This window comes from Bacillus rossius, chromosome 3, assembly GCF_032445375.1.
Source record: "Bacillus rossius redtenbacheri isolate Brsri chromosome 3, Brsri_v3, whole genome shotgun sequence".
NCBI classification, from domain to species: Eukaryota; Metazoa; Arthropoda; class Insecta; order Phasmatodea; family Bacillidae; genus Bacillus; species Bacillus rossius.
The window spans coordinates 127051259-127063926 of record NC_086332.1 but is presented as its reverse complement, the minus strand read 5'-3'; the positions used below and the strand labels follow the sequence as shown (position 1 = coordinate 127063926).

Below are 12668 nucleotides of genomic sequence, written 5' to 3'. Positions count from 1 at the left end.
ATCACAACTTGTAACAAAACAAGTTATTATATATGACGAGCCTAGTAACACCAACCTTTCACACAAACGTTAAAGGAATTCAAAAAATTAATAACGCGAAAACATGTTTGTAAACATTGCACACAGCCCTAAAAATACAGCATCCATAGGGATCAGTAAACTGTAACTACCGCTGATTAGTTAACAGGTTATTCACGTTTGCACGCAGCGATAAATTAAAAAAACAGCACGTTTTGAAATAATATTTAAAAAAATTTTACTATGAATCTCATTTTGCCATTATATCAACTTTTTTCCCCTCCCATTTTAACTACGTCCAAAAACTTTATTTCCCGAATAATACAAAGTTTAAATCCATTGCATTGTAAGTTAGAGTATAACAGTTTAATTATTTAACAGTAAAAAAAATTGCTATGTGTTAATTCCGTTTCAAACACAATTTAAATCTTCATAAAATTATCTGTTTTGTCGCCGTATGAGAATGAAAATCCAGCCAGGCTCTTCTGGCATCAACATCACAAATGTTTAGTTACATTGATGCCTGTATAGAGATCGTGAACGTAGCGTGATATCGATAGTTCTCTTTGCATGCACAGCGCGCTCTCTGTCTCCAGCCAAGTAAACTACATTTGAAAGCTCCGAATGCACTTTTTTGTGGTTAGTATTAGGGCTGGGCCGATACCACTTTTCACCGATTCCACCGATAGCGATTCTTATAGGCCGATACTGCCGATACTCGATGCCGATACTAACCAAAGAAATGTTTGTGTTATGAAAGGATATTTTACTTATAAAGTATTTTTTAATTTCATATTATAATGACGGTACCATCAAACGGTCGAAACACTTACTAATATGCATCTTACAATACATAAATACTTTTTTTCAGCCCACATGTTTAAGCATTTCCCCACCTGTGATATTTTTACATGGCAGAAAGTGCATGTAGCCTTGGTATCTTCATTTGATTGAAGAGTGAAGTATTTCCAAACTTCACTTCTCTTCCCAGCCATATCATCACTCTCAGAAAAATCCTTAAAATATCGCTTTAGGTTTAGATTTTAACAATTCAAGCTAACGTAAAAACTAAATTGTAAACAAACACAACAACATAACATCAGCAAAGCCATAGATATATAAATAACATGGAGATGGGGCAAGCTACTCAGACGTTCTTCAGCAACTGTTTCTATGATCGCGAGTGCTGTAAATGTGATCATGAGTCCAATTTACTTTATCGCGAGCACTGGTAAACATAACGTGAGGCAGTCTTTGCTCCACAGTTGGCAATGAATATTTTTTTATTTATTTATTCAGTTTTTGTTCAGTGGATCCCATATGGAGTTAAGGGCTCCGGGATATAGAACCAGTCAAGTCAATTTTATACAGATAATACATATATACATACATAAATACATACTCCATAAGTACAATTATTAAGCATTATAGAGTACATTGGTACATAAGAAATGGTATAAACTCAAGTTTAGGACATTTATACATTTATAGTATCCATGTCTCTATGGTTCTCGGGCTCCGTTGTATTTTTAAAACAATCAACACGACCGGTTTTCTTTAAAACAGTAGCGCTGTGTGAAGGAAACTTAGGGTAATAGTGCATAAATTACAAAATTAGGCAATTATTTTAAAAATTAGTTTTGACTTTAAAAAAAACCAGTTGCGTGAAATACCATTCCTTAGTGATTTTTTTCTAACAAAAACAATATAACACAGTTTAAGAACTTGGACTGAGGTATCGGCGCGAAGTATCGGCAAATATTTTACAGATGCTGCCGATGCCGATACTCTGAATATCGGCCGATACTTAAGAATCGGAATCGGCATCGGCCCAGCCCTAGTTAGTATGTACTACGACACCAATAGGGCACGGTACGTTTACGTTAGTTACGTTTCACACTCGGGTGAAGGTTTTCATTTTCAATTCAATTAATATGAAGTATGTTTTTGTTGAATGCCTCATTAATTTAAATTGTTTGACGTGCTTTTGTATTCTGTGATTATTAAATAAACGTAATTTCCGTGCAGCAGTTCTGTTATGAAAAAAAATAACCTCAATAGAAATGCTTTTCAAACTTCAAATTTCGTGAATAGATTCCAAAATTAACGTTTCGCGAAAACCCATCAAAACGATGAAATTCGCGTTTATGCGACGAAAATTCGTGATCACGAAAAGTTCACGAGTCTACTTATAATGCATTTTCCCGATTTTTCCAGATTTCCCGAGTGAAATATGATTTTCCGTCCCAAATTTTTCCTGAAGCTCAATTTCCTTTTCCGCACACCCTTAATTAAAAGCTATTGCAAGGTCAAATAACAGTCATCGGCCTGACCTATAGAAATAAATTCTGCATAAATAAGATTCAGAAAAGTCTAAAATTTTGTTGTTTTACTATTAGAGAAACCATGTTGACTATCTGAGAGTCTGTTTTTTTTTTAGTTGAAGCAAAGATTTTTAAAAATAATTTTGTCAAAACTTCAGCAAAGCCATTCATAAGTGAAATTGGTCTGTAATTAGGTATATCTAGTTTACTTCCTTTTTTGTGTAAAAGGATCACTTTTGCATTTTTCTATTTATTTGGGTAAACAATATGTTGTATTAATAGAAAAAAGTTATAATAGGATTACTGAACTGATGTTTACAATTTTTGGTAATTCATTTGTTCCACTTCTAACATCAATTGAATTTACTTCTGAGCATTTAATTACATTTTATAAGTGGTATTTGAAATCTGCGTAAAATTCTGAATAAGTATGGTGAATTTCATGATTCTACATAAAAACTGTTATTACAAATGTTAAGTTGAAGCAAGATGTGCCATTTGACTTTGGTTGTGGATTAAAAAAATTCCACCAAACAGAGAAAAACTTTGAAATGCTTAAAATTCCAAACTAGAGCTAATATTCAAATTGAAAAATATTGGTTCTTATATTTGTCTGAAGATACTATGTACCAAATTTCATCCAAATTTGAGATGGTAGGGTGGACACTTTTGGATGATCTGCCTTGGAATGTCCCATACAGGAAAAAAAAACACATTTTTAATAGGTTGTTTAGCTTCATTGGTTCAGTTAGCTTCTATTAGTGTAGTTAGTTTCTATTTAAAATCAATATGTTGACTGCAGTAACTATTTTTTTTCTATGTCAATGCTAGGTTTATTGAATAACTGAAGCACATTAATTTTAATTTTTTTTTCCCATAAAGATGCATAAAGATTAAAGAAACCCAGTCTTGCAGGTTGTAGGTAGCTGTTATGTCTCATGTTGTTTAGTTTTTGGGCTGAATCCCACTATAAAATTATATTATAATAAGTCGGTTCATAGCTGTCTCTTGCACGAGCTAGAGCAGTGAATTTCAGTGACCATACAATATTCTGAACCAAATAATGTCATTTGAGTTTGTGTCCACATTTTATGTAATATTTTTTTTAAATTTATACAGCAGTATTAAGCATACATGCATCTATCTCCCTTTTCTAGTTACGGAATTTACACAAACTGTTACCGGAGGATAAAATTATGAAATGAAAATTATGAACCTCTAATGGTAGTTACTAATGTTAGCTGTTAAATTGAACAGTTTAGTGTGTATTGGGCATCATGTGTGAACTTCTTTAATATGACTTTTGCAGGTCGAATCGGTTCCGCCGTAGCTCTGCGAGCCAAAGCATTTGGCTTCAACGTCATCTTCTACGATCCATACCTTCCCGACGGAATTGAGAAGTCGCTGGGTCTCACGAGAGTGTACACACTGCAGGTGCATTTCATCATTCAGTTTTACATTTTAATTTTAAACCTTTAACCTTTTTTTTTTATTTTTTAAGATTGTAAATGGTTTGAAACCAGTCCATAGCAAAGGCGAAGTTAATTTTGTGTAAAACTTTTAATGGATATGTGGATGCTCATATCACCGTAAGGAATTACAACTCAAGTATGAGAGAGATAACATGGTCTTTAACTAGGGCAAGTTGATAAATCAGAGGAAGTTTTTGTTTTGACTGCTGAATGCCTGAATCAGCATGGGCCACAGAGATATCTGGTTATCTTTCCATCCTTCCTGGCAGCATCTGCCAAGGAACAGCACCATTACGTGTGTGGGGTTTAATCACATTTTAAAATTTACAATTTTACGTTCCTTTCTAATTAGTTTTTATAACCATAATTATTTTCTTAAAGATTAAAAAGAAAATGTATAAACAAGAGAGAGATATTATTTGTGAAATCCTGAACTACAATTAAAAAATAATTGTATAATTTTTGCCTTCCGCTGCTGCTCAAATCAGGCTGATGCACTACAGTAATTATCTTCTGCTGTGAAACTGCATTCACATTATCTATTTAATAATTATAAAAAAGAGTACGTAAAATTAGAGCTGTACCGATTCACAAAATTTTGCAGATATGCCGATATACCGATTCAACTGCTGCCAATTCACCGATTTCGAACCGATACTGGAAAAAACACAGTTTTGTTGAAACAATTCTATAAATTTACTGAATTACTCAATGCAAGCAATGTGAATACACATATATTTTATTTCGAATTAACAAAATTAAATTTAAAACACAAAATAAAACATAAGATGAGCAAAATGAGATTGCTTTTCCCATACTAGCAGTAACAAATACAACAAGTGAAGACTTGCTTAAAATTGTTCTTATTAAACATTTTATAATACATTTAAACACAATTTAAATAGCCATACAATGGCTTACTACAAAAATTCATTTAACTAAATTAGCACAGATTAGACATTTCCTAGATTTATTTTGAGAAAAACCAACATCGTTAATTTTTCTGGCTTCAATGAATGTCTTTTAGTGCCATAAAAATTTCCACAGGTACCTACTGAAAAGTCTCTATGAGTTAACACTTGTTGCAGGTACACACAGGTACTTTGCAGCCAGTTTCTTTAGAACACTATGGGAAGTCGTCTCCCAGTAGTGGAAAATATTTCCCTCGTCCAAAATCAAAGGTTTATCTAAATATTTCTGAACTTCCAGTTCTGCAGGATTTTGGCGAACACTGCTACTTGTTCCACAGCTATTTTCTAGCAGCAGTGCCCTGAATTCCTTCAAAGAAGTTGGCTTCAGTTTCTTCGTTGGAGAGAGAGGGGTGGACGTTTCAGAACACTGCATGATGGTATCTAAAAAAGCCTTTGCTTCTTCTAGCAGCATGTTAACTGTCATGTCTGCAAACCTTGGCTGTGAAAATATTTTGTTCTTGAACCTGGGGGAAAAAAATTAATGCATTAAAATGTTTTTAATTTTAAATAATTGAATTTAAATTACATCAAATAAAATAATTTTTTACAAATGATAATTTCAATTATTACGTATTTGTTGTTGCACTGAATGAACTGTTTAAATTATCAAATATTCTGTCTCAATGCTCACATACAGTCTTATGTTTTATTTATAATTACATGGGTTCATAATATAAAAAGTTAAAAACACTTCTTAATAAGGCAAAAAGTAAACAACTTAATAAATTTAAATGATGCCTACAATGGTTAACTGGCTCCCATTGATAAATGTAAATCTGTAACTTTTATCAACTTGGCAAAAATATTTAATCACTGAAATATGTGTCTCGTAAGACATCAACATATAACAAAAAAAATCTTACCTTGGATCAAGGATTGTTGCTAAAGCGTAACACTTGTTACTTTCAGTCTTTTCACTCGGAAAATACACTTGAATATTGTGTATTGTGTAGGTATGTGCGAATCCTTGATTTTCAGTTCGGTTCGAATCCGATTCGAATCCCTGGCAATATTTGAGATATGAATCCGATTCCGAATATTAAGCACAGAATAATTAAAAATAACTGATTAATTTAATAATAATGTCTGTTCTCTTTTTTCTAACTGTAACTACTGGCAATTATTTATGACACTGAGATTGAAATGTTTATAATTATGTAAACTTAATTAATAATAAACACTTTAACCCCTTAACATATGTATTATGGCTAGATATATGTGTCCAAAAAAACATTTTTTAAAATGTTTTTTTTTGCAGTAACGTATTGTTTTCAATATGCAAATAAACGTACCACATGTAAAACATACATTTTTACATTTTTTACAAAATTATGTAATTTTTAATGCACACTGTTTTACTACCCGAGTATACTCGTAATTGTTGAAATACAGTAGAACCCGTTTATAGTGAACCCGCCTATAATGAATTCCCGTTTATTGTGAATTTCCGTCTCAGTCCCGGCAAAATGATGTGAGGTTATGTATTAATTTATTGGATATAGCGCACAACTTTTGTCAATGTTGATACGTTTTCCCGTGTACCACGAACAAATTTTGCCGACATAATGCACATTTATCTCAAATATTTTCATATAATTACAAGTTTTTTCACAAAACGTCTATTCTGGATCACATTGAAGTTTTTCTCGGCAATACGCTACTCGATTGTCCACTGTTCAAATTATAAACAAGTCGTATTCGAGTGGCCTCAGTAGGCTACGTGTAGCCATAAATGGTGATCAGTTTGGTGAAAATAAAAAATATTTTTCCCTGCATAATTAAAGAATGGACGAACGCGTGTACATTTAATATGTTATCAAAATTAAACATAAATTACCACCACACAAATACGTATGTACATTATAGCAGCAAATTCAATATTTTTACGTCTCATTTTTATCGTTCACGTTTCGGACATTTTGATCGAGTAAGGTTCGTAAGACTACCACTAGATAGAACTCTGTGGACTAAATTTTTCCATAGAAAGTGAGAATATTTCGTTCCAAATTTAGCAACTGTGATACTAAATGATACGTAGTGATCTTTGATGTGCCAGACTCGTTATTTTTAGTTTATTTACTTTTGACGGTAAAAAGAATTTCGTGTTATTAAGCTGCAAATGTGCTTCAATGAGAAATACGTACATAAAAATGCGTGAAAAACGCGGTAAAAAACGTAAGGCATTATCTGTGCGAGATAACTGGACATTATTGAAAAGATAGACTCCAACCCCACTGTCCCGCACGTGTTAATAGCAAAGGAACTGGGAATTGCAACATCCACATTAAGTACAATACTAAACAAGCTGAACAATCTTCTTTTTCAAGCTGCGAAAACGTCACAGAGTATTAAATGCCTGAAAAAAGGATAATACGCCGATGTCCAAGAACCATTAGGTAATAGAAAGTTTGTACATGTATAGTTCATTAAAAATAATATCTGCACTTTCTCATAAAACTGTTGCTTTGAGTATTTCCATTCGTTCTTTTCTTGGTTTAGGCCTATGTGTAGTTAAGATTTTGCTTTGGAGTATGTATTGCCAATATAAAAGTTTTCCCAGATATAACGTTTCCCCTCTATAGTGAACATATAAACTACTCCCTTCAGATTCGTTATAACAGGGTTCTACTGTATATGTAAATACAGTATAAATATTTATGGAATATAATCAAATAGATAAATATTTAGATAAAAAAACATTTAACACATATTGAAAGTTGAACAGTTATTATAACAACATTAGTAATGTTCAGCATGATTAGAATTATATCTTAAAAGTAGTTATCTGAAAATCACTATTATGCAGCAATATAATGTACCTATTCAATATGCAAATAGACATACCACACAAAATACATTAAAATTAACGTTTATCACACCATCATGTCATTTTGAATGGACACTGGTTTACTAACCCTTGTATACTCGTCAGTGCTAATGTTCACTAAGATTACTAAAAATATTTATAACATTAGCCAGATTTAATATAAGCTTACATAGAAACCAATGAAATAACGTTTGCAAAATACCATATTTCTTTTACAAAATTACATCTACTTTTATAAAATTGCCTGAATAACATGAATAACAAAATACAGTAGAACCATGTTATAACGAATCTGAAGGGAGTAGTTTATATGTTCATTATAAGGGGAAACTTTATATGTGGGAAAACTTTTATATTGGCAATACATACTCAAAAGCAAAATCTTACTACACATAGGCCTATGCCAAGAAAATAAAGAATGAAAATACTCAAAGCAACAGTTTTATGAGCAAATGCAGATATTATTTTTAATGAACTACACATGTACAAACTTTCTATAACCTAATAGTTCTTGGACATCGGCTCATTATCCTTTTTTCAGGCATTTAATACTCTGCGACGTTTTCGCAGCTTGATAAAGAAGATTGTTCAGCTTGTTTAATATTGTACTTAATGTGGATGTTGCAATTCCCAGTTCCTTTGCTATTAACACGTGCGGGACAGTGGGGTTGGAGTCTACTTTTTCAATAATGTCCAGTTTATCTCGCACAGATAATGCCTTACGTTTTTTACAGCATTTTTCACTCAATTTTATGTACGTATTTCTTATTGAAGACATTTGCAGCTTAATAACACGAAATATTTTTACCGTCAAAAGTAAATAAACGAAAAATAACGAGTCTGGCGCATAAAAGATCACTACGTATCATTTAGTATCGCAGTTGCTAAAGCTGGAACGAAATTTTCTCACTTTCTATGGAAAAATTTAGTCCACAGAGTTCTATCTAGTGGTAGTCTTACGAACCTTACTCGATCAAAATGTCCGAAACGTAAACGATAAAAATGAGACGTAAAAATATTGAATTTGCTGCTATAATGTACATACGTATTTGTGTGGGTGTAATTTATGTTTAATTTTGATAAAATATTAAAGGTACACGCGTTTGCCCATTCTTAACTATGCAGAGAAAACTATTTTTTATTTTCACTAAACTGATCACCATTTTTGGCTACACGTAGCCTACCGAGGCCACTTGAATACGACTTGTTTATAATATGAACAGTGGACAATCGAGTAGCGTATTGCGGAGAAAAACTTCAATGTGATCCAGGATAGACGTTTTGTGAAAAAACTTGTAATTATATGAAAATATTTGAGATAAATGTGCATTATGTCGGCAAAATTTGTTCGTGGTACACGGGAAAACATATCAACATTGACAAAAGTTGTGCGCTATATCCTATAAATTAATACATAACCTCACATCATTTTGCCGGGACTGAGACGAAAATTCACAATAAACGGGAATTCATTATAGGCGGGTTCACTATAAACGGGTTCTACTGTATGTACATATGATATGCAAATGTTGTCAGTCTGAATAGATCTTCGTATAAAAATTTACCTCACAAGGTTTGTACAGTTTATACTAATTGCAATAGCTGAACATTCACAAATACACAAAAAATCATTGTAATGTCAAGGATGTTATTCTTTACAAAAAACAAAAGTTTTTGTTTGAGACATTCAGTTTTTTTCACAGCACAATAAATAAAAGAATGTTTATTTGAATACAGTAGCTGTATAATGTCACGAGTCTGTATTGACATTTGTGGAGTTATTCTTGAATGCATTTCACTCTGACTGTAGGCCTAACTAATTTCTGCCTAAATGTCTGCTGTTGTATGATAAACTCTGAAGCACGGCACTACACACAGTGGCACACCACAGTCTTCACACATGTACCGTGTTTCACGCTGTGCATCAGTCACCCTGCTGCACATTGCACACTGGCGTGTAGGATTGCTTTTTTTGTCAGTTGGCAGGATCTTAGCTGGAAAGTGACGTTCAGTCATTCTCAGTGGATTCGTTGATTTTCCAGGCCTACCTCGTCCTGGCGACATTGTTGGCTTGTGAAACTGTTCAATCAAATTTTTGACAACAGCCTCTCTGTAATCCAAATGTGACTGCTTCCCTCCCAACTTTGAATATAACAATAATAAATTCCATATTGCTAGGTCCACTAAATGTAAAAAAATCTTAAAGTATATTTTGCCCCTCTTCCTGGGTACTGCATAGTTTGTTGTGTGCTGGTCAACAATGTCCACACCTCCCATTGTACTGTGGTAATCTAACACAACTTGTAGTTTCATGTGCTAATGTGAATAGATTATAACACTTTTCATTTCAGAATTGTGGATTGTAGACAACACTGTGACTGGTTTTTTGTCCATCCACTTCAATGCCAATAGTTTCCCTCTTTGAGAAGCCATGACACTGCCTTTCGGCAATTTTTGTTTCTGAAATTCGGGTGGTATTTCTTTTCTTGTAGTTTTCACAGTCCTGTAAGAATTGATTCAATGTGATAGCAACATATCTGATAGCTGTGGTGAGGTATAGAAATTGTCAGTAATGACTAGCGCCCCCTGAAAGTGGTAAATAAAATTTTCAGATTTCGTCATTTAAAATTACCAAAAGCGGTGTTAAAATTCACTTTAAAACACAAAAGCGGTGCTAAAATTCACTTAAAAACAAAAAAGCGGTGCTAAAAAAAAAGCACGTGTTACTGTAAATATATCTGAAATTATTTAAGTTAAATAATTTTACTTGAACCTACTCATTACTGAATACCCTAAACAAATAGGTTACATATATTTATATGACAATACTTTTGATTTAGACACTGATTGTTAGTTCGTTCCCATAAACTAATCTGGAAAACTATTAATCCCTTTAACAAAATCGAAGACGCACCACAACGCTGAAATGCAAAATTAATCACAACGACGACAGCTAGAAATCTGCTGTGTACCACAACGCCGAAAAATGTCATTACAGGGCTGCCACAAATGTTAGGTTAGGTAAGGTAAGGTAAGGTAAGGTAAGGTAAGGTAAGGTAAGGTAAGGTTTGATTGTGGTATTTCGGCGTTAAGGTACATTTCAGAAACACACACAAATTCATTCAGTTGTTATTTCGGCGTTGTGGTCAATTTTGACATTGTGTTATGGTATTTCGGCTTTGTGGTCAATTTTGACATTCGGCGTTATGGTATTTCGGCTTTGTGGTCAATTTTGACATTCAGCGTAATGGTATTTCCATGTTATGGTAACGACTCAACAAAATCTATAAAAACTGTTGGCCAACTAATCATCATCATCACACCATTCGAAAATTAATGTTTGTTTACATTTTTCCGCTTTTTGACGCGATTTAAAATCCTTGTACCTGGTTCGCCCGATAATCTGCTTAATACTACGATGCTGTTCCAACTATATGCCAGCGCCCCCGGCTGACCTGATATGGCCACTCACGTAAGGCTGTTCCAACCACCGTTCGCCCAATCATCTGCTTGCTTTTGTATTTATCCGGTGTCGCTGTTCCAAGCTGACGTCAGTGCCCCGAGCGGTGTGCGTACGCTTTAAAACTTCGCCTGTTTGTCTTATCTATCCAAATATTATGCCGGAAAGGAAAATAAACGCCGTAGTTTTGCGTATTTTTACAGTATATTTTTGGGTTTAACATTATAACGTGAGCGTGTGTAAGCTTTTGTTTGCTTTAGTGCATTTATGATTAATGTTCAGTGGCGGCAATGTTGCGGTGTTTGTTTACCATTGACGAGACAAGTCTTTTGCCCAATATTTAAATTTCGCGTAAAAACACTGCCATTTCGCGTTTTAATACAAAATTTGGTGTAAAAACGCTGTGCTATGGCGATTTCGCGTAAAAACTGTATTTAACAGTGATTTCGCGTTTATCGTAGTTTAATCGCGATCGCGAAAAGAACAGGCCCCTAGTAATGACACAATAACCTTTCCCAAGAAGAGGTTTCAATAATGACATAACTACTTGTGATGACATTGGCAAGCCTTTGTATTCATCATCAAAATTTGCTCCTCGTCTGGTGTAAATTACGAAGGAATATACATATCCACTTGACGATTCACATAACATGAATGACTTTATTCTGAACCGCTCCCTTTTGAGAGTTAAAGTACTGTTTCCAACCTAGACATCCTTTATATAACATAAGGCTTTCATCTACTGTGACATCTTTTTCTGGAGTGTAAAGTTCAGAAAATTTATTTTGCAAATGAATATTTATAGGCCATGTTTTGTTCAGTTTAGGGTTTGGATGGGTGGCTGCATCATATGACTCATTATTCACAAAATGAAGAAACTGTTTCAGCTGAACAAATCTGCGAAATTGCATGGTTTTCCTAAAAAATGGTGTGTCAAATATTGGGTTCTTAGCCCAGTACATTTATTATGTAGGTTTTTTTTACTATGCTTTGAGCCACAACTAGTGCAAGAAAAACATAGATTTCCTTTTTGTTTGTTGGTTTCCATTTGGTTTGAGGATGTGTTTGAATATACTGTAATGCAAAACGGTTCGTTTCTGTAGCTATAAGTTCAGCCAAATCATTATCAAAAAATAAGAGAAAATAACGAAGAAAATTATTGTCGACATTTACATTTACATTGACGCCTGGTTTACCTGTAAATGGGTATCTTTGAGGAGAGATAGTTGGCACACTACAGTTTATCTCACACCACATTCTGCCAGATTTCTCTTCACCACCTGATTCTTCTGAGCTTGAAATGTCATTATAATTGTCGCTACTATCAGATCCCGATTTATCAAGATCACTCACGTCGCTTCCTTCACTATCGGATTCACTAATTTTGAACAATTTCTTTTATTCACATTACAGTAATGTTGACACCTTAGCTAAAATATATAAACATTGGCGGGAACATCATAAATTCAAAATACATAGTACTATTAGAGACATCTAATGTAACAATTGTTCAAACACAAACGGCGAACGCGTGTAAGTAGGCTACTGTGATGGATCGAATCTGCCCTGACATCTAGTGGGTAATATAAAACTACT

General features: G+C 33.7%; 1 protein-coding gene across 1 annotated transcript in view; it reads left to right on the top strand.

The window, feature by feature from the left end:
- LOC134531232 (C-terminal-binding protein) overlaps positions 1-12668 on the top strand; it is a 445126-nt gene that overhangs the window by 345171 nt on the left and 87287 nt on the right. The window contains exon 6 of the mRNA XM_063366907.1: positions 3652-3776. Within this exon, the coding sequence (XP_063222977.1) occupies positions 3652-3776 (125 nt within the window). The remainder of the gene's footprint in view (positions 1-3651; positions 3777-12668) is intronic.